The sequence below is a fragment of the Myxocyprinus asiaticus genome, chromosome 14, assembly GCF_019703515.2.
Source record: "Myxocyprinus asiaticus isolate MX2 ecotype Aquarium Trade chromosome 14, UBuf_Myxa_2, whole genome shotgun sequence".
NCBI lineage: Eukaryota > Metazoa > Chordata > Actinopteri > Cypriniformes > Catostomidae > Myxocyprinus > Myxocyprinus asiaticus.
Genome location: NC_059357.1, coordinates 25,737,224 through 25,762,726, shown reverse-complemented (window position 1 = coordinate 25,762,726; position 25,503 = coordinate 25,737,224). Strand labels below are relative to the sequence as shown.

The 25,503-nt window shown below is 42.2% G+C and overlaps 1 protein-coding gene across 3 annotated transcripts in view; it reads left to right on the top strand.

Moving 5' to 3' along the window:
* The window catches only part of LOC127451324 (rab11 family-interacting protein 4A), a 75,571-nt gene that overhangs the window by 35,177 nt on the left and 14,891 nt on the right, over nucleotides 1-25,503 (top strand). The window contains exons 1-2 of one of the 3 annotated variants that reach the window (XM_051715915.1): nucleotides 4,489-4,825; nucleotides 24,941-25,158. In XM_051715915.1, the coding sequence (XP_051571875.1) occupies nucleotides 4,748-4,825; nucleotides 24,941-25,158 (296 nt within the window). In that variant the 5' untranslated portion in view covers nucleotides 4,489-4,747. Of the gene's footprint in view, nucleotides 1-4,488; nucleotides 4,945-24,940; nucleotides 25,159-25,503 lie in introns of those variants that run through there. The other 2 variants (XM_051715916.1, XM_051715914.1) reach the window with 2 other exon arrangements.

Here is a 25,503-nt window from a genome sequence, read left to right as displayed (position 1 = left end):
AATTCTCGAACTGTTCCGCGCGTTTTCACTGCAGTAAAGGCCATTCCGGGGTGGAAAATCTGGTTCCGCACTGGCCCCAAAAGCTTGCTAGCCTCGACACAGAAGCCAATTACGTCGGTGGTAATTATGTTTCATCACCAGGTATTTTTCCAAACAACAACAGTAACTACCGTCTGCTGAAAGGAGTACTTTTTTACTGTATAACAACAATTAAAACCCCACAAAAATGTCAGACATCAAAAGTATTCAGGAAACACGGAGGTAACAAGCTCTACTTGCGATATGGTCTTCTACGGAGGTCCAAGATAAACTAGAGAGATCGCAAAGGGAAAAAAAAGGTCTATAAGGAGATACGGCAATAAATGATGCACACCGGCTTCGACTGACCAAATAATAAACAAATGTAACATTTTAAAGAGAGTACAGGGACCACAAGAGACCCAAGCAAAAGCGGCAGTGGAGGGAGCACGACCATCCAGCTAACTAACCAGAACATTGAATTCAATCAGTCTCGCTTGAGATAAACACCGAATCGCTGGTGTCTTCTGCAGCTTATCTCAGTAATTTATTATATTTGCAAAATAAAAAAAAACCTTGGATTGAATTTCTCTGTGTGTTTAAATATATCCTAAAAAAACAGGAGTTAAAACTGTAGGCAACACAAACACAGTGATGTGCAATATTTGTTTATGTTTGAGGTAGTCACATAAAACTACCACATAGCCACGTAACCCGTTACGTCACCGTTCGGCTCTCAAGTCAGTGGAACAACTTTTACTCTCAACACGCAGTGAAAGGATCTCACTGCTGAATACTCCACCACTATACTACAATTCATTTACTGGTGAGTGAAATCTAAACATTTACCAGCCAGTTGCCAAATATATACATTTTTAGTTGCATAGTGCAAAATTTGGTTGCAGATGCAAGTGATTTACTCTCATTGTAGAGGGCTGTGCACGAAGTATAAGATCAATCTTGGGATTTAAGAATCAATATCGAGATAGTTAAAATGAAGATTGCGATGCATCAAAAAAAATTATATTTATACCCACCCCTAATTTCCAACTAAAAATACAACTCACTTATTGCGCCATTCTGTGGACATTTCAGTTGAACCTCACATGTGCCCATACGTTCAACAATACTTCCACCTTCGGCCACTGGGGAGCAGTCAAATTTTGCTAAGCACAGACCAATTACATCAAATATTTCGACCTACTGTTGCCGAATTCACAATGCGGTCAGTCTGTAATGTAAAAAAAAAAAAGAAAAAAGAATTGTGTATTTAATAATGGTCTAACTACACCTTTCATGTTCCAGCAGGAACTTTGTACACTTGTTTATTTTCTATGATTGTGAGTCCTTTGAGACCTGACTACAGGAAGCAGGTGGAGATCAACCACCTGCTGAAATAACAATTGCATCTCTTCACATTGTATTTTGAAAATCTACAATCTAGCTAAAACTGTAAAACATTGCTAATATGAAATTGCATTTGGTTGTATAGGTATAAAAACAGCTTCATGACCTGAGTGCCAATTTAAACTGCAGTGATATGGCTGTTTGAGTATCTATTCATCTGCAGCCAACACCCTCATGTTCCAAAAACATCCTCTGTTTTTTCCACCCTCCCTTTTTTCTCTCCGTCTTTCTCCCTTCTTCTCATAGTTAAAGCTCAGCCTGTATCAGTATCCCTACAGCATCATAGTGGCAGAGATAATATGTAATGTATTTTGGTTGTGAGATGGTTTGAAGAGGTGTTTGTAGCTCTTAAAGAGAGAGCTGAGGATGTAAAAGGTAAGAGGTCCAATTTGAGCTGTTTGACTGAAACTGACTGCTGGCGCTGATGCTGTGCACTGAACTCAAGGGAATCATGGGAAAGTGGGGCATCACTGATACAGACTATATAGCTGGTACGGAGGAGTATTGCTCTCTCTTTCTCTCTCTAACACAGATGCATAAGAAATCTTATAAACCTGCACGGACATGCATCCGGAACCTCATTTTCAGTTCTGTGCTTCTGTCATCTCTTTATTGTAATCTGTAACGCCCATAGCTCTGTTAATCTACCTTTAATGACAGCCACACATGCCATTTTCACACATACAGTATGCACACATATGCATTAATACACAGAGTCAGCATGCACATGTGAGATTTCTCACTCACAGCCCTAGGAGTGTGAACATTTTTGGTGAAATGTTCACCATTGATTGGATTTCTATTTCACCTAAATTCGCCTCAAGCAAGAGCTCACTGCAGCTGTAAATTATTGAGAACTGTTAGAGGAATCTCTTAATATATTTAATAAATTATTTAAAAAAAATATTAAATTATTTGTAAAATAATACTTTTGACACCATGCTTAACTCTCATTTAATGTCTTTTTAACTGTGGGTCAGGGTCACTTTTAACCCTGGGTTAATAGGTCACTTTAAACCTTGGGTTAAAGTCTTTGTGTATCTGTGGCTAAAGGCCAATTTTAGCCCCGAGTTAATGTTTTTGTAACTGTGAGTCAAGGCCACTTTCAACCCTGGATTAATGCTTTTTTGTATCTATGGGTCAAGGCCACTTTTAACCCTAAATTAATATTTTTATAGCTGTGGGTCAAGGCCACTTTTAACCCTGAGATAATGTGTATATATATATATATATATATATATATATATTTATGTATATATATATATATATATATATATATATATATATATATATATATATATATTTATGTATATATATATATATATATATATATATATATATATATATATATATATATATATATATATATATATATATATATATATATATATATATATATTTTGTAACTGTGGGTCGAGGCCACTTTTAACCCTGGGTTTATGTTTTTCTTTTCTTTTTTTTTCTTTTTTTTTTTTTACTGTGGGTCAATGTCACTTAATTCTGGGTAAATTTTTGTGTAACTATGGGTTAAGGCCACCTTTAACCCTAGGTTAAAGTTATTTTGTAACTCTGGGTCAAGGCCATTTTCAAACCTGGGTTAATGTATTTTTTTGTAACTGTGGGTCGAGGCCACTTTTAACTCTGGGTTAATGTTTTTTGTAACTATGGGTCAAGGGCCACATTTAAACCTGGGTTAATGTTTTTTTAACTGTGGGTCAAGGTCACTTTTAATCCTGGGTAAATTTTTGTGACTGTGGGCCAAGGCCATTTTTAAACCTTAGTTAATATATTTTTTGTAACTGTGGGTTGAGGCCACTTTTAACCCTGGGTTAATGTTTTTTTTAACTGTGGGTTAAGACCACAGTTTTTTGTGGAACTATGGTTCAAGGCCACTTTTAACCCTGGGTTAATGTTTTTTTTAAATATAACTATGGGTCAAGGCCACGTTTAACTGGGATAATGTTTTTTTGTAACTTTGGGTCAAGGGCCACATTTAACCCTGGGTTAAGGCCACTTTTAACCATTGATTCATTTTTGAGTAACTATGGGTCAAGGCCACTTTTAACCCTAGGTTAATTATTTTTTTGTAACTATGGGTCAAGGCCACTTTTAACTCTGGGATAATGTTTTTTTTTATAACTGTGGGTCAAGGGCCAGTTTTAACCCTGTGTTAAGAACACTTTTATCCCTGAATTAATTTTTGTGTAACTATGGGTCAAGGCCACGTTTAACCCTGGGTTCATGTTTTTTTTTTTTTTAAATTAAAATGTGGGTCAAGGCCACTTTTACTAACTCACGGCAAAGTGAACAGTGTGAAACAGAACAAGATAACCCAGGATTATGTTAACCCTAGGTTATCAATTTTAAATTTGAAAAGCCCATTGGTTTTGCCGCGTCTGATTGTTAGGGTTCCATATGAAGTGTTAGGACACTTGATTTGCACAATTTCTGTGTTTAATCCATTCAGACAAAAGTAATGTAATACTTCTGATCATTTATGTTTTGTAATGTCTTTATGCTTTATTGAAATTTTGGAGGGAAAATGCTTGGCTTTATGGTTTTAGATGTGTGCGGCTATATCTGTAGGATCTGAATTACTTTGTCATGCAACATGACAGTAAAACACCATAAACACTTTACAGAAGATATAAGAGTTCCTTGGCCTATTCTTACTATAAGGACTGCATGATTTTTTTTCAAGCCATCACATGATCCATTTCTTATTAATTTGTGTATTTATCGGTATCTTATTTAGCTTTTTGCTTTATTTACTGTACAGTGCTGTTTTGGGAAGAAGGTTAATTATCTGTAATTGTGTGTAGAGACAGTATTAGCAACACAGCTGAGATTAGGCTTAAGATAACCGCGTGTCTGTTGCAATGGAGCACTCATGCTCTGCTCGATGCCACAGCTGTGAGACGGCTCAGCTGAATAGTTTCCTAGCAACAACCTAGAGAACGAGGCAGAGAGAGGGAGGGAGTATGACAGGAGGTGTAGGGGAGGTGATTTGCTGGGAGGAGTGGCCAAAACCCCAACAACTGTTGCCAGATCAGTTGCGTCTCTGTCCATCTCTGCTTGTGTGTGGCTGAATGTGCATGATCGGTTGGTGTGTATGTGTGCATATGTGTGTGTGCGAGTGAAACTCTGTGGAGGGCTAAGCCAATTTAAATTAGCAGTGGATAGGTGTCTCCTGTTTTGTGAATAAACCTGAAGCAACCCATTTACAGGAGAACAAATTCTTACAACAAGGTACTTTGATTTCACCTGTTGGACTGTGGTGAGGGTGGGGATCCTGGAGGGAGACGGAGTCACTAAATCCTGGATGTCCTCAGCTGATGGGGGCTTAACCAGCACGGGTGGAGAGGATGGAAGAGATGGATCTTCAGTACTGAGCAGCGGGGTAAGAGGAGGCACTGCGCTTTGATCAGAGCTAAGGGAGAGAGAGAGAATGATGGTGGTTAGAAGAGAAAACTAGCATGGGAGAGTGATTGCTGCAGCCAAGTAAAGTCTATTGTTCCTGTAAGGACTCGAAATCACTCCATCTTTCTTTTCTTTCTCTCATATACTTCTCTTTATGTGTGAAGGATCAATTTAGATGCTCTGCAATAATCTCTCAGCATACATTATTTTCTTGGAATACTTTAGCCTTACTGATGGGGATGTGGGGGTACATAAGACAAAAAAGACTGGGAAACACTGTCTTAGATTTTCAAGAATTTGAACTCCATCTCTTTTAGACCTAATAGCACTTGTTTAGAGAGTTAAAGCTCAATGGAATGAAATGTGGAGCTCAGAGACCAAAGGACAACTTAATTTTTTGAATTTTCTACATTTAAGTGTAAAATGTTTAGCTTAACTGTGATTTAGTGTATGATGTAATGGCTATGTGCAGTGTGCTGGAATTCATGATCATCTCTTTCCAAAAGACTACACCTGCCCTTGAATGACAAGTTCAATGAATGACTTGAGCCTGGCTGGATTGTGTGGTAATCTGTTAGAGGGGAAAGGGGTCATACTATTGAAATGCTAATCAGTCAATGTGAGGGACTATGTGTGTGTTTAGACTGCTTGTGTGTGGTTGGACTGTGTGTATCCATGTTATTATACATGTTTGGTGGTGTGGAGTGTGTTTTAATGTGTCTGTTCATGTCTGGCTTTGTCTACTGAACAATTGTTGGTGACCCCATTGTCTCTTTTTTCCTGTGCTTTTTAAAACTGTCTTTAAACAAGTTTAATTGCACCATATGATGTATTAGTATATTTGAATTGGAGGTGCTAAAACATCCCTATCCAGAAATTTTAGATGAACTTCAGAAAGCTTATACTGTATGTTATGAATGTCTGGGACATAGAACAGTCGTGAAAAATGAAAATAAATCAAATTTTTTAAGTAAAACATTAAACATGCTTTTTAGAAACACTATACATTCCGATGTCCAGGGCTTAGCTGTGGTTAAATACATAAAATAATATACTGTATTTTATTCTTAAAGGGATTGTTCACCCAAAAATGAAAATTTATTCACCTTTATTTTGTTCCAAACTTTTATGACTTTGTTTCCTCTGTGAAAACAAATTTTTAGGCAGAATGTGCAGTCACCATTCACTTAAATTTGATTTTTTTTTTTTTTTACGTGTAATGAAAGTGAATGTTGGCTGAGGCTGTCCCATGTTTCATGGAAGAAAGAAAGTCATATGTGTGTGGAATAACATTAGGGAGTGTAAATGACAGAATTTTCTTTCTCTTTTTAAAAATTTTTTTTCTCTATTTTGCACCTTGTGAAGTGAAATGGGAAATGGTCTAAACAAACCAGCAGACTGATTGTTGTTATAAGTGTAGATGCTCATAAACTTAAACATTGTCTCTTGGGAACAGGGCTAATGGTGCGGTGTGGACTGGGAGTTTGTGTGGGGTTGGGGGTTGTCGCAGCAGAGAGTTGTTGGTTGTCAAGGGGGAGGAGAATACAGCTGATAGTTAGAAGGGAGGATGTTAACATGAAAGCAGAGTTTGAGGGTACTGAGGTGGTTTGAGAAGGCGTTCAGACAGTTAATGACCCCCTTCTGGTAGGACCGCGTCTATATTGTGTTTTTATGAATGTGTGTGTTTGGTGTGCCTTCAATGTTTCAGTAACATTATTTCTCTAGTAAAGGACCATTTAGAAAGGTCAAGGAACAATAGCGCAGGCTTCCATTGAAATTCCTTCCCCGGTGCTTGCCTTGGCCCCTCTGGTGGTTTGTTTTGCCAAGGCGTTTCAGTCAAAGTGTTGTTGGCCCCTTAAACTTTAACCACCGGGAGCTTGGCAGGTATACACTAATAAATCTTCATTGTACAGATAAAGATCAGTCAATACACAGCCCTGTTCCCTCTCTGTAGAGCACAATAGTCTCTGCTTATACCTACAGTACCATAAACGCATGGATGGTTGATATGCCATTATGACATTTATTTTTATATGTCTAGAGCACCACACATAGATTAAAAAAAAAAAAAAAGAAGAAAAAACTTTCTTGAAACAAGTATTATTGAATTATGTTATGCATTAGTTTATTGGAATATCAGTACATGTTCAAACATACTGTACCTATCCAGAATTGTGAACATCAAATGTGGTATAAATGTCAAAGTAAGAATGTGTATGTTGTATCACTATCTTGAAACTTAACTAATTATATATAATTATTTAATTATTTTAAATGATAATATAATCATTTCCAATTATTTGAATACCTTTGTTCAAGAATAACAAATAGGCTAAATGTTATGTATTTCATATTGTGTGATGCAGTTCTTACAATAGTGATATATACTTTTCTGAAAAGACAAGTGCATATTGTATATAGTTTTTTCTGTCCTATTTTTCCAAATTCTGCTTGCTTTAATGTCAGACACCCACATACAGTGTAAGTTGATCCAGGTCTCTTGTCTTCTGCTGTTAAGCTGACAATAGTTTTATAATTAGTAGGCCTGATATATTAGATATCGATCTGTTATTAAATGCTTTATCAGCACTGGATAATGTGTGGGCAGAAGAAAGTCCGTGCAAGACCAAGAGCACTCTCTGCACTACCATTTCATGGACACCATAATGCAAAGCCTAGCAAAAGATATCATTCAATGTTATGGTTTGGACAGGAAGTTAATTGCAGTTTGGACACTCTAATACCCTATAATGTGGTGCATCCAGACTCTTGCTGTGGAGATCTCTGCCAAGGTGGATGAACACTTCATGACAGACCATTCAGAATGCCATCGGTGCACTTTTTACTTTTATGAAAAAGGGTAGAGATGGCTCTAAATTTATTGTTTCAGGATCATAGAGCAAATGAATTGGGAAATATATTTCAGACCTCTGTTCCAAAACATAGTAAGCCCTTCTAAGGCAGCATCCAAAATGGTCTTGGAACCTCATAAGTGAATGATTTGGAGCACTCTATAGGCAGCAACTCCACGCTTCATACAAATAGCACTCCTAAAACGAAGCACACTAGTCCATTGAAAGCACCTACAATGGGCACGCGAGCATCAGAACTGGACCTTGGAGGTCCGATGAGTCCCGTTTTCTTTTTCATCACATGGATGGCCATGTACTTGTGATCCGTTCACATGGGGAAGTGATGGCACCAGGATGTACTGTTAGAAGACGACAAGCCGGTGGAGGGAGTGTGATGCTCTGGGCAATGTTGTGCTAGGAAACATTTATGTGGATGCCAATTTGACACGTGCCACCTACCTAAACATCGTTGCAGACCAGGTACACTCCTTCATGGCAGTGGTATTCCCTGATGGCAGTGGCCTCTTTCAGCAGGATAATGAGCCCTGCCACACTGCACACATTGCTCAGGAATGGTTTGAGGAACATGATGAAGAGTTCAGGGTGTTGCCCTGGCCTCCAAATTCCTCAGATCTCAATCCAATTGAGCATTTGTGGGATGTGCTGCACCAACAAGTCCGATCCACGGCGGACCCACCTCGCAACTTACAGGACTTGAAGGATCTGCTGCTAATGTCTTGGTGCCAGATACCTTCAGGGTTCTTGTAGAGTCCATTTTTCAGTGGGTCAGCACTGTTTTGGTGGCATGCGGAGGACCAACAGCATATTAGGCAGGTGGTCTTAATGTTTTGGCTCATCAGTGTATATTTCACCAGGGAATGCATTCTGGGATTGTCTTCTCTGTAAAGGATACATATGTTGCTGTCTTAGCATTTGACTAAAATGAGGTAACATAAGAGGCAGAATAATTAAGTTGCCTACCTTTTGGAACAGCCTTCGCATCTGGAACTGCCTATGATGTCTTAAAATACTGCCTCAGTAGGCTGCTCATTAGGTTTTGGAACAGAACAAATATCTCTACTTGCTCCAACTTGTTATTCTTTCAGAGGACTCCTACACATACTGTGGTTTTATAAAGTAATTTACTTGGTACTTACACCAATTTACCAAGTGTCCCTGCAGGACTGATTGTGTAACTACAGCTCTGGATGGCCATTCTGTGTGTTTGCTGTGTTAACAATTTCAAGGTCAATAAGGATTTCAAAGGTGTTTCGCTTTGATACCGTCTTGAGAAGGGCAACAGGCGCTTCTAAAGCCCAGGGCGCTGGATTATGACTCATGGCTCCCTGTAAATCCACACTGTTTTCTGTCTGCTGACTGTGCTGTGTTTAGGCAGCGATCTAGCCAGCTATCCAGCTGCATTTCTACTGAGATCTCAAACAAAACCAGCCAAGCAGACTTGATAAGGAAAATGAGCAGCTAGTATGAATGTTACCCGCTTTCACAGACCTTTATACCTGTAGAGTTTATTTAGAATATTATAAAGTCTCCAAAGATAGAAGCATCATGCCTTGAGCCAAGTAGATTTTAATGCATAATATTTTCATAAGTTTTTTCAGTGAAACACAAAAGGAGTCATTAACAAAATGTCAAAGCTGCCCTCTTCCATACCGTGAAAAATAAGCTGCAATTTTGCTTGGATACATATGAAGTCAGGATTTGAACCCTGTCCCTTGCACACTAAACAAAAACTATGCCACTAGACTAAGACATTTCATACACATATTATGCTGTTAAAAAGTGTTTTTTAACTTTCTTTGGTCATTTCTCATCTTGTCTAGGCTGCCAAGACAAAGTGTGTCAGGACGGCCACTAGTAACCCCTCAAAAAAAAAAAAAAAGGTGGATGATGCCCTGGTCAGTACTGCGTGGGGTGGGGGATGCCTGTTGTTTGAATGAAAGTTTTACTGTCATGTTTGTGAGCCCACTTGACATTTCTTGTGGGCTACACTTGATATTCAAAGACTATGAATATGCTGGTGCATTTTGGTGGCTGGCCAGCGTTGAGTGTTTGATTCTCTGTGTGGGTTGTTGTCAACCTAACATGACAGATCTGCATAGAAGAGCCAGATTTACACAGAAAAAAGAGACTGTAGTGATGAAACCAGATTTTTACATCAGTGATGCTGTGCCACGGTGCTAAGGTGTGGTGCAATATGGATTTTGTTCAAATCCTTAACCCTGACATGCGCAATAGTAATGGTGAGGGTCGCCTTAGCAAACACCACTTAAAATATTGAGATTGTTAGCTATATCATTTGTTTTGTCATGTTTCCCATGCACTGATATTTCCTCCACTTTCATAAAGGAAAATACACTAATAAAGTACTCAGTTCAGTCTGCTTTGCCTCATCTATTGTGTGATAGTCGGACATACGGGTATAAAAGGAGCTGGTATGCAACCACTCATTCAGGTTTTATGCTGAGGAGCCGAGACAAGGTCCGGCCATTTCAGCGGGTAGTTCAGCGTTGTGGCAAGAGGGGCACAAGATATCTATCGCATGGGGTTACCTTACAGGGAACCACCACATGCGGAGCACCTACCCCAGAACAGGGCTCTTAGTTAGCACGTGTACTGGGCCGGCAGCGAGTCTCTCCAAAAACTCGACTGCCACAGGGCTCGGAGGAAGTCAACCAGGGAACATAGTTTGTGAACACTATTGGGAATTAATGGCGCATGTCTTCAGCTCAGAAGAGGTGAAAGGCGTTATGTGCAAGCGATACACCAGACCGGCTATCCCGGGCTTATCTGCTTGTTTTGCGTGCCACTACCTGGGACGAAACCGGTTCCACCCAGAGGTCGTAGAACCTTGCAAAGGTGTTGGGTGTTGCCCAGCCTGCTGCTCTGCAAATGTCTGTTAGAGAGGCACCCCTGGCCAGGGCCCTGGAGGCCACTACACCCCTGGTAGAATGGGCTCGTAGCCCTACCGGGGGCGGCATGTCCTGGGCGTGATATGCCATAGCTATGGTGTCAATGAGCCAGTGGGCGATCCTCTGCTTGGAGACAGCGCTTCCTTTCCGCTGTGCACCAAAGCAGACAAAGAGCTGCTCAGAGATCCTAAAGCTCTGTGTGCGATCCAAATAGATGCATAAAACGTGCACCGGACACAGCAATGATAGGGCTGGGTCTGCCTCCTCCTGGGACAGGTTCACCACCTGGTCCCTAAAAGGGGTTGTGGGAACCTTGGGCATATAGCCCGGTCGGGGTCTCAGTATCATGTGAGAGTAGCCCGGACCGAACTCCAGGCACGTTTTGCTGACAGAGAACGCTTGCAGGTCTCCTACCCTCTTGATGGAAGTGACCGCAGTCAGGAGGGCAGTCTTCAAGGAGAGTGCCTTAAGCTCAGCTGACTGCAAAGGCTCAAAGGGGGCTCTCTGTAGACCCTGAAGAACTACAGAGAGGTCCCATGAGGGAACGAGGCGCGGTCTGGAGGGATTCATCCTCCTGGCACCTCTCAGGAACCTGATGATCAGGTTGTGCTTCCCTAAGGACTTACGGTCGACTGCATCGTGGTGTGCTGCTATGGTGGCAACATACACCTTCAAGGTGGAAGGGGACAGCCACCCTTTCAACCTCTCCTGCAGGAAGGAAAGCACCGATCCGACTGCGCATCTCTGGGGGTCTTCCCGTCAGGAAGAACACCACTTAGCGAACAGACGCCACTTAAAGGCATACAGGCGCCTCGTAGAGGGGGCCCTAGCCTGAGTGATCGTGTCTACCACCACGGGTGGTATACTGCTTAGGTCTTCCGCGTCCCATCCAGGGGCCAGACATGGAGATTCCAGAGGTCTGGTCACAGGAGCTAGATGGTGCCCCGTCCCTGAGAAAGAAGGTCCTTCCTCAGGGGAATTCACCAGGGGGGGCTGTCGCGAGGAGCGTGAGGTCCGAGAACCACATCTGGGTGGGCCAGTAGGGTGCTACCAGGACGACCTGCTCCTCATCCTCCCTGACCTTGTACAGAGTCTGTGCAAGTAGGCTCACTGGGGGAAACGCATATTTGCGCAGGCCAGGGGGCCAGCTGTGTGCCAGCGCGTCTATGCCGAGGGGGGCCTCAATCAGAGCGTACCAGAGCGGGCAGTGGGAGGATTCTTGGGAGGCGAACAGGTCCACATGTGCCTGTCTGAATCGACTCCAAATCAGCTGGACCACCTGAGGGTGGAGTCTCCAAGGTGAAGTGGATTCCGCTGAACCTGGGCGGGCGCCTGGTGAACTGAATCACGTAGCCAAATCAGATGGTCCGGACCAGCCATCGTGATGGATTGGAAAGCGCAAGCCATGCATCCAAGTTCCGCACAAGGGGAACCAAGGGGACAACGTCATCGGATGTACCAGCAGGTGGGGCCTCGTGGTGGGGTGGAGCTCGAGGTGCCACACCACGTCGTGGCCGTGCTGAGTCTAGGGACATCGAAGCACTTATCTGGCTCCTTGTGACCACCCCCGGAACAGCCTGGGACGGGGGAGGAAGAGGCCTGTCCTCATGACCCATGGAGACTGTCACATCGGGGGTGGATGTGTGCCACAGCTGGGCGCTCAGGGGCGGGAAGACCACCGCTGGAGTACCAATCCTGCAAGAAAAACCCGTGGACGGTAGTATGTGACCCAGGGAAGGTGGAAACCGCTCTTTTGGTGAACTATTGGGTACCGCAGCCACTTGGGCATGCGGCGAAATCAAACAAAAAGGCAACAAAAGATTCTCCACCCGGCCCTCCACCGGGGGATGGAGTGGTCTTCTTACCAGCTCCAGATGAGTGGGTTTCTTCGACCCTGGGTCGCCTGTCTCAGGGGTGCTTTGACGACCTCCATGGGTTCTTAGCGGCCGACTGTGAGACGGGTGGTGTCTGCTTCCTGCGGTGGGCTCCACGCTGGGGCCGGGCCGAAGGGGCGGTCTGCGGCGGAGCCGGTGCAGTCACTGCAGGGGGACACCCTTGGCGACGAGCAGACGGGGCGCGGAATCTTGAGCCACGCCGGGGCAGGATATGCCAGATAGCCTTCATCTGCTGCTTCACTGTCAAGAACTGCTGGGCAAAGTCCTCGACGGTGTCGCCGAATAGGCCAGCCTGGGAAATGGGGGCAGCAAGGAACCGTGTCTTGTCGGCCTCACCCATCTTGACCAGGTTGAGCCAAAGGTGGCACTCCTGGACCACTAATGTGGACATCGTCCACCCGAGAGACCGCGCCGTGACCTTCGTCGCTCGGAGAGTGAGGTCGGTCGCCGAGTGCAGTTCCTGCATCAGATCTAGGGCGGAACTACCCTCGTGCAGTTCTTTTAGCACCTTGGCTTGGTGGACCTGCAGGAGAGCCATGGCATGCAGGGCAGAGGCAGCTTGTCCAGCAGCGCTGTAGGCTTTAGCCGTCAGGGACGACGTGAACCTACAGAGCTTGGACGGGAGCTTTGGGCATCCGCGCCAGGTGGCGGCGCTCTGCGGGCATAGGTGCACCGCGAGCGCCTTATCCACCAGGGAAATCGCCGTATAGCTCCTGGCCGCCCCACCATCGAGGGTAGTGAGGGTGGGGGAACTGAGGAATCGGGACCGGGCAGTAAAAGGTGCCCCCCATGATTTTGTCAGCTCCTCGTGCACTTCCGGGAAGAAAGGCACTGGAGCGGGGTGTGGCTGCTTTGAGTGGCGCCGCGAGCCCAGGAACCAATCATCGAGCCGCGAGAGTTCAGGGGAGAGCGGAGGGTTCCACTCTAGCCCGACGCTTGTGGCCACCCGGGAAAGCATGTCCGTCATCTCTGCATCAGCCTGTGACTGGGCAATCGTCCCCGAAGGGGGGAGCCCAGCTGAGGCTTCTGCATCCGACTGGACAAGCCCGCTCTCTGATGCTGTACTCGGGAGCTCATCATCTTCGCGGGCTCCAAACAAGAGGCGGATTCATCCGGAAGCCCGATCAGGGCAGACGAGCGTGCTGGGGAATGGGAGGTCCGCGGGGGGATACCCGGCGGAGGTGATCCCATTGGGGTCCCCAAATCGCCCCCAGTGCTAGCCGCGCTGGCCTCAAACCCGTAGGTAGAAGGACCGAGGCAGGGAGCCGCTGGAGTTTCTTATGAAAGCAAGCCGTGACCGCAACGTTGCCATGGTCATGTTCTCGCAGTGAGAACATGAACCATCCATGAACGCTGCCTCCGTATGGGTCGCGCCCAGACACGAAAGACAGCGATCATGACCATCCGAAGTTGAGAGATAATGACTGCAACCAGGAATAACACACAATCGGAAAGGCATCTTTAAAAAGACCATATGTGCCGCTCTTTTAGGAAATAAACCCTTTCAGAAAATATACTCTCTTTTTCTGCCGAAACGCCCAGGGGCGTTCTCTGCAGTGCACCAGTGCAGAGGAGGGAGAAGCCGCTGAAATGCGCTGTCAGATCCAGCAGAGGTGAATGAACAGTAGGAATTCAGCTCAATGAGCATGACCGTTCGGCTCCGAAGAGAAAATCTGAATGAGTGGTTGCATACCAGCTCCTTTTATACCCGTATGTCTGGGGAAGTGGCATGCAAATACCACTCGCCAATTTTCATTGGCCTTTTATCAAAGACCAGAGGTGTCTCGGGCTCCCAAGGGTGACCCCTAGTGTCACTACATCGACACAACGTCGAGTGAGTGACAGATAGGGAACTTCTCTATTATTTATAGTTAAAGTGAGCTTCGGGGAAATGTCGTGCATTGGAATGTTTTCAGGCATGCTCTGAGACCAAAGTAATACTGCAGTAGCAAACTTTTACTACACATTTAATACATTCTCACCCCTGTTTCACTGACCATCTCTTAAGATGTTATGAATAAAGTGGACATCAAGAGCTGATACGAAGCACATAAGTACAGAACAATTTAAGATTTACTTTGTAGATATATAGAATAAAATGTCAAATGCTGATTTAAAGCCAAGTAATAAAAGGAGTTGCTGTTGTTCAGTAAGGACACATAAAAAAGTGTTTGATTACACAATCAAAATCAATGGAATCTCACTTACACTCAGCATAGAGTGTCTGAATCAGTATGTGTTTGAATCAATACCTGGCAGGGTATTCCAGAGCCGGGTCACTGGCTTTTTAACAGTGATCTTCCTCTCCTTGATAATGTTAAAGGCAACTCAGCCCATTTTAAACTATATGGACTCTTTTGTGTAGCTCTTAGTGTCCCAGATTTTGCATTTGTCTTTAGTTTGAAGCATAACTTGATCCAACATAGAACTCTGGATGTTGGGATGTGTCAGCAATACTACAGCATGACAGTATTAGTCCATCTTGGTAACCATAAATAAACAGCTAAGAGCAAAAAATACACACTTACCCTGCTTTAATTTTCCACTTTAAATTGAGTCATGAAAATGCAATGGTTTTATAGCAATAATTTTATTCCTCAAATGTGTTTTTTCTTATTAGGGCCTATCTTTGTTTTAAAACAACTGTTGTAATCTGTTATAAGTTAATCAGTTACATAAAATCAAATCACTTTCTTGTCACTACACCTTAATCACAGTGTAAAGGTAGGTAAAAGTCTTGGGTTCATGGTGCACAACACAGTTGTCAATATACTGTTGTATATAGTTCCAAATGTTAGTTTGGGAGGAGCTTGTTCATCTAGGCCTTCCAATCATATCCCAAGGATATTTTATTGGCTGCTTCCCTCACTCAGGTGACAATGCTGCCGGCATCCCTCCACCTCCCCATCTCCACTTTTATATTTAATTACGCCTATACCAATAATTTTTTTCAAAATTGTCTTTCTATTTATTGCTTTGTCAGAAAGTCCAGTGGGGGATCTCAGAGCACAAGTCCCTCCGTTATTGACAGCACACCAAATCTGTTTACCTTAACTATATGAACTAAGTGAAACACATTTAACACACAAAACAATATACACATAATACACATAAAACACAGTTTAAAAATATACAAGTACACTGTAAAAAGTGGTAACCTGCAATTGTTACTTTAAAGGGATAGTTCACCCAAAAATGAAAATTCAGTCATTGTTTCCTCGCCCGTATTGTCATAATTATTTCCTTTCTTTTTCTTATCAAAGGAAGAAATTGTGAAAAATTATTGTGCTCAGTGATGTCATACAATGGCAGTTAATGGTGACCACCTCTTCAAGCTTCAAAGTATAATTCAGAAGTCTAATAAATTATTGTATGTGACTCATGTGTTGTTCTGAATGCATACAGTAAGGTTTGGTGAGAAACAAATCGAAATTTAATTGATTATTTAGTGAAACTCTTGACTGACCATTGATCTCCTGTGCGCGTTCATGAGGGTGCATGAGAGTAGCAGTTACACTGCACCTGCTCAAAACATGGGCCGATAGAACGAGAAACCGTTTTGTTTTCGCTTCAACCGGACCAGCTGCAATATTAACAACAAAAAACACAACATAGCTGCACACAAACCAGAGAACAGACAAAAGAGTTTTAAGTCAAAGAATACATGCATTTCAATGTTCAGCCATATATTTTTGAATTGGAGTGCTCAGAAATAAATTTTCATGAGATCAAGAGAGAATCAAGAGAGAGATAGAATTGCCTAAAGGCAGCCTCAGTCACACCGTGTCCTAACCAGACACCAAACGACACATGATAAAAGGTATCTTTTCTATGTTAATCAGAGTTTTTGTCCTAAAGCTGCGATAAGCAATGGGACATTCCGTTGATCACTTGGTTTCTATTTGCGGCGTTGCGCCATGCAGTCCTGTCAATTATGAACTGGTACCAGTCCAAAATCAATCTCATAACATTATATTGAAGCCAACATCTCATTTACCGGTTAAAAATTTCTTGGTTTTGGCTGAGAATGTTACACCTACCGACTGTTTCTCAGTGGTCTCGCTCTCTTCAGGTGGAGTTTTGTCACACACGCACCGGTTCAGCATGGAGAAGACGTGACACATGCCGGCACCATTTGCCTTTCTCTCTGGTTCTTCCTGTTAACTTTCGGTAAGCAAAACATCTGAAACCTTCAAAAAACTGCATTCTCTGTTTGACTGTAACTTATAAATGTGTATGTGTGGCTGCCTAATGCCTCCTCTATCTTTCTCTTTGATTTCTGACTACTCCGGTTCAAACAAATAAGGCTGGGGATAGAAATGCATCTATTCTTTGACTACAAACTCTTCAGGCATGTTTTGTAAGTTCTGTTCTCTGGTTTTTATTGCAGCTGTGTTGTGCTTTCTTAATATCGCTACTGGTCCTGTTGAAGCAAAAAAAAAATTTTTTTCGCTTTAATGGCCCATATAGTGAGAGTGGGCTGCTTGAACTTTTGCTCTCGTGCAGCCTCATGAATGCGGAAAGAAGATCAATGTTTGGTCAAGAGTTTCACAAAAAAATCAATTTGATTTTGGTTTGTTTTTCACCAAACCTTACTTTATTCTTTCAGAACAAGACATGAGTCACATAAAATAATTTATTAGACTTCTGAATTATACTTTTGTGTCCTTTATGAAGCTTGAAATGGTGGCCACCATAAACTGCCATTGTAGGACATCACTGAGCAAAAAATTTTTCACAATTTCTCCCTTTGTGTTAAGAAAAAGAAAGTCACATGGGTTATGAAAAAACAGGGGTGAGTGAACAATGACTACATTTTCATTTTTGGGTAAACAATCCCTTTAATGAGTTCTTTTCACCTGATCTAACCCTGAAAATAATTTTTGTTGGTGTAACCTAACGTTTTCTGGTTGATTTAATGATGTCAAATAGTATTTTTGACTTGAATAAAACCAGTTAATTTATATGTTACCACAATTTAGTTTAAGTTTTTTAGTGTACTTTTAAACAGTTCCAATTGGAAAATTATTTAAAAATAATTTGTTGTAGGAATAGCTATTAATTACAATTGGTTTTTACTGCTCATTAATGTAGGCATATGTGAAGGAATATTTAAATGTGTGAGTGAAGACTTTATATGAAATTAATATGGTATAAATGCATGTGAGTGTGAGTGTGTGTGCATGTTAACGCATGCGTGCTTAATATTGAAAGCAGTCTGTCAGTAACAGAGTGTAAATAATGAATGTTACGTCTAGGAATTCCAGACGGTGCAAGGGGGGCTGGCAGATTCGGGTCTGGTTGGAGAAAATGGGATCTGAGTTTAGAGCACATTTATCTGGGCTCTCACTGCAGGAGACCCCTGTTTCTCCTCTCACATTACTGCAGTCTGAGTTTATTTGAGAGGGCTGCATTCATCACAGTCTGTTCTCAGCAGGGGAGACCTCTATTATACTGTCAAAGCTTCACATTAAGCAGATATGCAGATGTCGGTCATCAGTAATCTGCTCCATGCGCTGTTATCTCCAAAGATGCAGCCGTGTGTAAAGAATCAAAGTTTAGCTCCACCTGTGGCTTGCCTGTGATATTTAATCCTGTGGACATTATGTACATATCTGAAAATCCTACAATCAAGATACATTTACTTGAGAAACAAAATTGTGTAAGACATGTTTTCTGAGATTATATCTTGAGTTATTTTTGTATTTAATTTTTCTTGTTTTCAGCATAAATCTCATTAGATTTTTTTAGATTTAATTAAAGGGTTAGTACAATCAAAAATGAAAATCTGTCATCAGGGAGATTAGAGGGAAAGAGATAAAAGGGGCAGGGCAAAAGAGGTGATAGATGTGAAAGGGAGGAATAGGAGGTAGACTATATAAAGGGATAGTTTAGCCCAAAATACTTTCGTCATTTACTCATCCTCATGTTGTTTCAAACCAGTATGACTTTCTTCAATGGAACATAAAAGGAGATGTTAAGCAGAATTACAGCCTCAGTCACCATTAACTTTCATTTTATGAAAAGAAAAAAAAAAGATGCAAAGAATGTCAGTGGAAACTGATGCTGTCAGTCCCTAACATTCTGCCTAATATCTCCTTTGGTGTTCCACAGAAAAAAGAAAGTCATACAGGTTTGGCACAACATGAGGGTGTGTAAATGTTGACAGAATTTTCCATTTTAGGTGATCTATCCCTTTAAAACAAGAAAATTGCTAATGGAGTAAGAAAAACAAACAATTCAAGATATGGCTATTTTCTAAAAAAAATCTTAATAGCTTATGAAATTTTTAGTCTACAGTCTGCCATGTGGCATGCAGTAAGTGAAGAGGTGAGCGAGTGATGCGTGTGACCTATAAAAGAAGGTAACGTCTCAATGAGGTGTGAATATGAGGGAGGTCACTTCAGATACACACAAACACACTGCTGCACACTGAGACACTGGGCTAGTATAGAATGAAGTGTTTTTTATAAGCAAATGTGAGGGAGGTTAAGAAAGAATTTAGCATGGTTGATATAGGAAAAAACTAACAAAAAATACATTGTATATACTAAGGAGAGAAATTGAGATGACTAAAATGAATAAAATGAGAAGATAAAATGATTTTAGACACTGAAAAGGGCAAAAAATTATCAGAGTGAGAGGTGAGCAGCTGACTATAAAATTCTTGTGTGTTAAGCATTATTACACGGCTCTCTGGACTACTTGATTCTGATTGGCCAATAACTGTTCTACAGTTAAATAATTTTGTATAAGGACTGCTAAACTGTATATTTGAATGTTGTCCCTGGCAACCAATTTCCTAAATAGCTGTGTCTATGTCTCTTGTTTCAATATCAGGAGTAGAGACAAACAGACCTAACAGCAGAGGAACAGTTCAAAGGATTTATTAACAATAAATTATAACTTCAACTGGGCTGGGCACCGGCTGCAATAATCAGGAGATAGGTGTTCGTTGCTGCGTGCATGCCGTGGCCGCTCGGTGAGCAGATCCGTGAGGAATCCTCCGTGAAGAGTGTGTTTGTAGGCGAACCACGAAAGGTACCCCGAATCCTCTAACTAATGATGCCATTTGCCCAGAGCCAGCCAGACAGCCAACAATTCTCTATTTCCGACGTTGTAGTTCCATTCTGCTGGTGTTAAGTGGTGCGAAAAAAAGGTACACAGATGCATCTTTCTGTCCAAGGAAAAGCGCTGCGACAGGACCGCTCCGACACCAACCTCTGACGGATCCACCTCCACCACAAACTGACATGCAGGGTCAGGAGTTACTAGGATAGGAGCGGTAGAAAACCGCTTCTTTAATTTTGAAAACGTGGCCTTGGCCTGCAGGGACCAACAAAAGTCAGTGCGGGTGGAGGTAAGATCCATCAGAGGTGCAGCGAGTAGGCTGTAATTCCGAATAACCTATGATAGAAATTACCCCAGAACCTCTGCAAAGCCTTGCGAGAATCTGGGCTTTGCCATTCGGAGATGGCTCTGACCTTGGCAGGGTCCAGGCGCACTCCCTTGGAAGAAACTCTGAACTCCAGGAATGGAACTGACTGTGCATGAAAAGCACACTTCTCCACCTTGATGAACAGCAGATTCTCTAGCAGTCGTTGAAGCACCTGTCTGACGTGCTGAACATGGTCCTGGATATTCTGGGAGAAGATCAGAACATCATCTAGATAAACAAACACAAAACGGTCAACCATGTCTCTGAGCACGTCATTCACGAGCCCCTGGAAGACGGTGGGGGCGTTGACCAATCCGAAAGGCATGACCAAATATTCAAAGTGCCCCCTATGGGTGTTAAAAGCTGTCTTCCACTCATCCTCCTTCCTGATCCGAACAAGGTGATAAGGATTGCGTAGGTCCAACTTTGTAAAGACGGATGCTCCTGCAAGAGTTCAAAGGACATCAACAGCAAAGGATAACAATTCTTCACCATGATGTCATTCAGCCCCCGATAATCTATACAGGGTCTAAGCGAGCTGTCCTTCTCCATGAAGAAGAACCCCACCCCTGCTGGTGATGAGGAAGGGCAGATGAGACCGGCTGCCAGAGAATCATTGACATACCTGTTCATGGCCCTCCCTCTCGGGAGCCAAGAGTGTATACAGCCATCCCCGAGGAGGAGAAGTGCTAGGCAGCAATTCAATAGCACAGTTGTATGGGCGATGAGGAGGAAGGGTCACAGCGCGGGACCAGCTGAACACTGCCCTCAAGTCATGGGATGTCAATGGTACTCCGGATAAATCGGCCAGTTCATCCTGCAACAAAACACAAGACTGGGCAGGGGAGACAGCAGAGTTAAGACGACAAACAGTAAGGAATCCAAGCAAGCACAGTGTTGCCGTTACCAACCAGGGATGCCCCAACACAACCGGCGCAGATGGAGATTGAATCAGGTAAACGGACAACTGCTCTGAATGATTTCCAGAGACAAAGTTGACTGGCTTGGTGGACTGGGTGATGACGGTCAAGGGCGTGCCGCTGAGGGTGTGGGCGGTGATATGTTCATCCAGCTGGATCATAGGAACCCACCACTCGGAAGCCAAGTCAATGTCCATAAAGGTCCATTTGGCTCTGGAATCCACCAATGCAGACACTGTGTGACTGGTTGATCCATAGTGCAGCCGGGCCAGGAGAAGTGTATGTAATCTAGGGGCTTTGTCCAAGGGTGTTGCGCTCGCCAGTAACCACGTCTACTGATGAGCATTGTCTTTTACTGGACAGAGAAACAGAGAAATGACCAGACCGCCACAATGAAAGCATAATCCTTGAATGAGGCGTCGCTGTTTCTACTTATTTGAGATCCGAGTCCTCCTGACCTGCATGAACTCTGCGTCTGACCGTGATTCCAGAGACCAGGCCAAAGCTGTGTACTGGGTAGTATGGCCAGCTGCCCGGGTAGGTGGAGAGCGGCAGGGGCGATGGCATAGGGCCAGACGTTGATCCATTCAGATGGCCAGGTCCACCAAATCATCGAAGTGTGGAGATAGATCCAAGGGATAGATTTCATCCTGGATGTTGTTGGAAACCCATGCAGAAACAGGTCCCACATGGTGTGATCGTTCAACTCACAAGATGCAGCCAGTGTACGGAACTCGATAGCATAATCTGCAACTCACCGATCTCCCTAAAACAGTCTGGATAAGACCCTCGCTGCCTCCTGACCTTGAGCTGAGCGATCGAACACTTGGTGGAGCTCCGTGTAGAATGCGTGAAATGAAGCACAATAGGGATGTCTGTTCCCACATGGCAGTCCCCCATTCACCGGCCCTTCCGGTGAGGAGTGTGTTAATGCAAGCCACCTTCATTGTTTCCAACAGGAAAGCAGAGGGCTGTAATGTGAAGAACAAGGAATATTGTGAAAGGAAAGTACTGCAGGATCCCGCCTCACCTGAGAACGGGGTTGGAGGAGGGATATGACCCTCCGAGTGTCCAGAAATGTGAGGAACTGCCGGAGCCGGTGAGGGTGCTTCCTGAGTGGGACCGGCATTGGGAGGTTAGCAGAGTTGTTGAACGACAAAGGTGAGCTCAGTGAGCTGCGACGCCATCATCTCCAGAGCCCAGTTAGATGCGGAGATTTGATCCTGCTGACGTCCCAGTAAAGCTCCCTGCTGAGACAGGGCAGAGCGAAGAGTAGATTCCTCCGCTGGGTCCATACTGGCTAGATTGTTCTGTCAGAAGTCGAGACAAACAGACCCAAGAGCAGAGGAACATTTCAAAGGATTTAGAGTGGAGAACCTGGCACCGGCCGCAGTAAGCAGGAGATCCATGAGGAATCCTCCATGAAGAGTGTGTTCGTAGGCGAGTGTATGCGTCATGGTAGTCAGGAGCAGATCCGTGAGGAATCCTCAATTGAAGAGTTGTGGGTGCAGAGAACAAGCACACAGCAGACTGGAAGATAACTACACTCCCAACACGTGGGCAGAGATGAGGAATCCTCCTTTGAAGAGTCATGGGCGCAGAGAACAAGCATACAGCAAACTGGAAGGTTACCACATTCCCGACATGTGGGCGGAGACGGGCAACCAAACAGGACCAAATAGACAGGACCAACTAGGCAGAGAGAGTGAGGTAAATTACTTCATACCAAACAACAATCTAGCAAAGATACTGACACAACGAAGGGATTAAGTAGGCAGTGAATCAGTGAAGAACCAGTGTTGGGTAAATTACTTTAAAAAAGTAATCCACTACAAATTACTACAAAACTACTTCTCTAAAATTATAATTGGATTACTTTACTAATTACTTCATTGAAAAACATTACTAAATACTTTACTTTTAAGTTTGTTTTTCCGCTCAACAAATTCAAAATAATGTCTATTTTCTCCTTGTTCATTGTCGCACACCCTACAGCTGTCACAGAAACACAAACAGACGTACATATGAACATATGAATTCACATTTGAACTATAATACAAAATAATATTGTTTTTAGAAATATTTGTAACCCAAGTAATGTACTTAAAGTGATTAATTTCATTGAAAGTTACTATAATCTGAAGAATTTAAAATGTAATACATTGCACTACTTTTTTGTGCCTAAAAGTAATTAGATTACATTAACTAATTACTTTGTAATCCAGTTACACCCCACACTGGTTAACATGAACTAACAATGAACAAAACTTTTACAGCATTTATTAATCTTGATTCATGTTGATTTCAACATATAGTAATACATTTTTAAAATCAAAAGTTGTATATGTTAACAATAGTTAATGCACTATGAACTAACATGAACTAACAATAAACAATTGCATTTTTATTAGCTAGCATTAACAAAGATTAATAAATGCTGTAAAAATATATTGTTCATTGTTAGTTCATGATACCTAATGCATTAACTAATGTTCACGAATGGAACCTTATTATAAAGTGTTACCAATAATGTTTTTGAGGTCTTGATCAGCCCATCGGGGGAAAAATGACTGTGGGACCAGTTGGTTAAAAGTAATTGCAAAAAGAGCTCAGAAACATTAGAAAAAGGTCTAGCATCATTGATTTGCAGATAATGCTTGGTCTGTTATTTAATCAATGCAATAAAATTCATGCATTTTAAATTGTGGTTTAAGTGTCTAAATACTTTTTTGGGGCCACTGTATGACATAACCGAGCAATTTTTGACAGTTTGTTTCAGAAATTAGTGAAGTTTTGTCAAATACATACAGTATATGTATGTATCTATATACAGTATAATAATAACACTGAAACACAGTCATTCAAATTTTGAAGGAATGTGTTTGGATGGATTACCTCTGTGACATACAGTCTTTTCATCATAAGTTGTCTCTAGAATCCTATCCATGTTTTCATGTCGCCTTTAAAGTATGGCGGAGAAGCTGATTCCGATGACATTGAAGCACTGCAGTATGAGTAAATGCTGTGGAGAGAGCCTCTCAGAGCCTTAGTATGATTTCCTCTACTGGTGCAATGATCATCTCAGAGGGCTGTGCTGGGATTTGAAGTAATTTTATTAACAATATGGGTGTATTTTTGTTATGTTGTTGTGGGTATTGTATAGACTTAATGGCCAGCAATAACTCACAGCTTTATTGAAACCTGCTATTTGTATCTCCCAAGCCGTACACAAGCAAATATACTCAATACAAAAAGACAAAGACAGAAAATGTAAACACACACATCTAAAGAAGCAGTGATTAGACAATCCCTCATTGTGTGATAAAGATTCTGCTCTGTCTGTGCAAATAACAGTGCCACTAGGCAGCATCAGCTGATTCCCATCGTCCTCCCGCCATTGAGATGTGACATGCATTTAAATAATTAAATTAATATTTAGAGCTGTATATTTTGTGAGTGATAGAATGGATGTAAAAACTTCCCAAACCTTTGAGAAATGCTAACTGTGGGATAGACATACTGTAACTGTATTATTTCACTTTGAGAGAATCTATTTCTGACTCTGCCAGAAATACAATAAAGAAATTTCAGTCTTTTCTCCTCTTTGTAAGACACCATTTGTTTGTTTACAGTAAGGTCCTATTCATTAACATTAGTTAATGCATTAGGTATCAGAAACTAACAATAATGAATATATTTTTACAGCATTTGTTAATCTTTGTTAATGCTAGTTAATACAATTACAATTGTTTATTATTAGTTCATGTTAGATCATAGTGCATTAACTATTGTTAACTTGTACAACTTTTGATTTAAAAATGTATTACTGTATGTTGATATTAACCACATTTTCCACAATGTTGTTTCAATTTGTTCAAAAACAACTTTTCAAAGAACAGTGCCTTATAAACCCCCCAGTGAGCAAGCCAAAGGCAACAGTATCCAGGAATAACTTGCTAAAATGATTTTAAAACTCCATATGATGATGTATTTTGTTAAGTTCATGATTTTTGAACAATATGACTGAACATAACATGATCTCTATGCTATCTATTCGCAGCACAGGGAGGGCAGTCTGGGACCCCCGATCATCGTATGCACACGGCCGTACCCGGCGTGCCAGCTGTATTCTGATGAGGAGGGACTGGGCTGCCGGGATGCACAGGAGTCAGATATGGACAGTGCTGGAGACAGTGGAGCAGGATCTGAATCCTCTAGAGGAGGACAACATAATGATAAAGAGGAAGGACTGGGAGGATTCTTTCTACATGGAAACAAGTCAGTATCATAGATTAATATATTTATTTTAGTTTTGTTAAAGCAGAAGCATGTCATTTGTTCGATGTTAAAGTACTTTCTCGTATTCCAGCTTAATATACAGAGGCAACTATAAGTACAACTTTTTTAGATTGATTCCCCCAAAATTATAAACTTTTGCTCTGTGGCACTATCAAAACATCGCTTTGTTTGAGCATTCTAATCATCCCAACACAGCAACACTACCATAACCAATGCATGAGTTTGGGGCTGAGCAAATTAAGGGACTAATGTGTTTTAAATCTGAAAAATAGTAATGTAACACGCCTTTTAACACAAATTTAACGTTAAAATTTTATGTTTTTA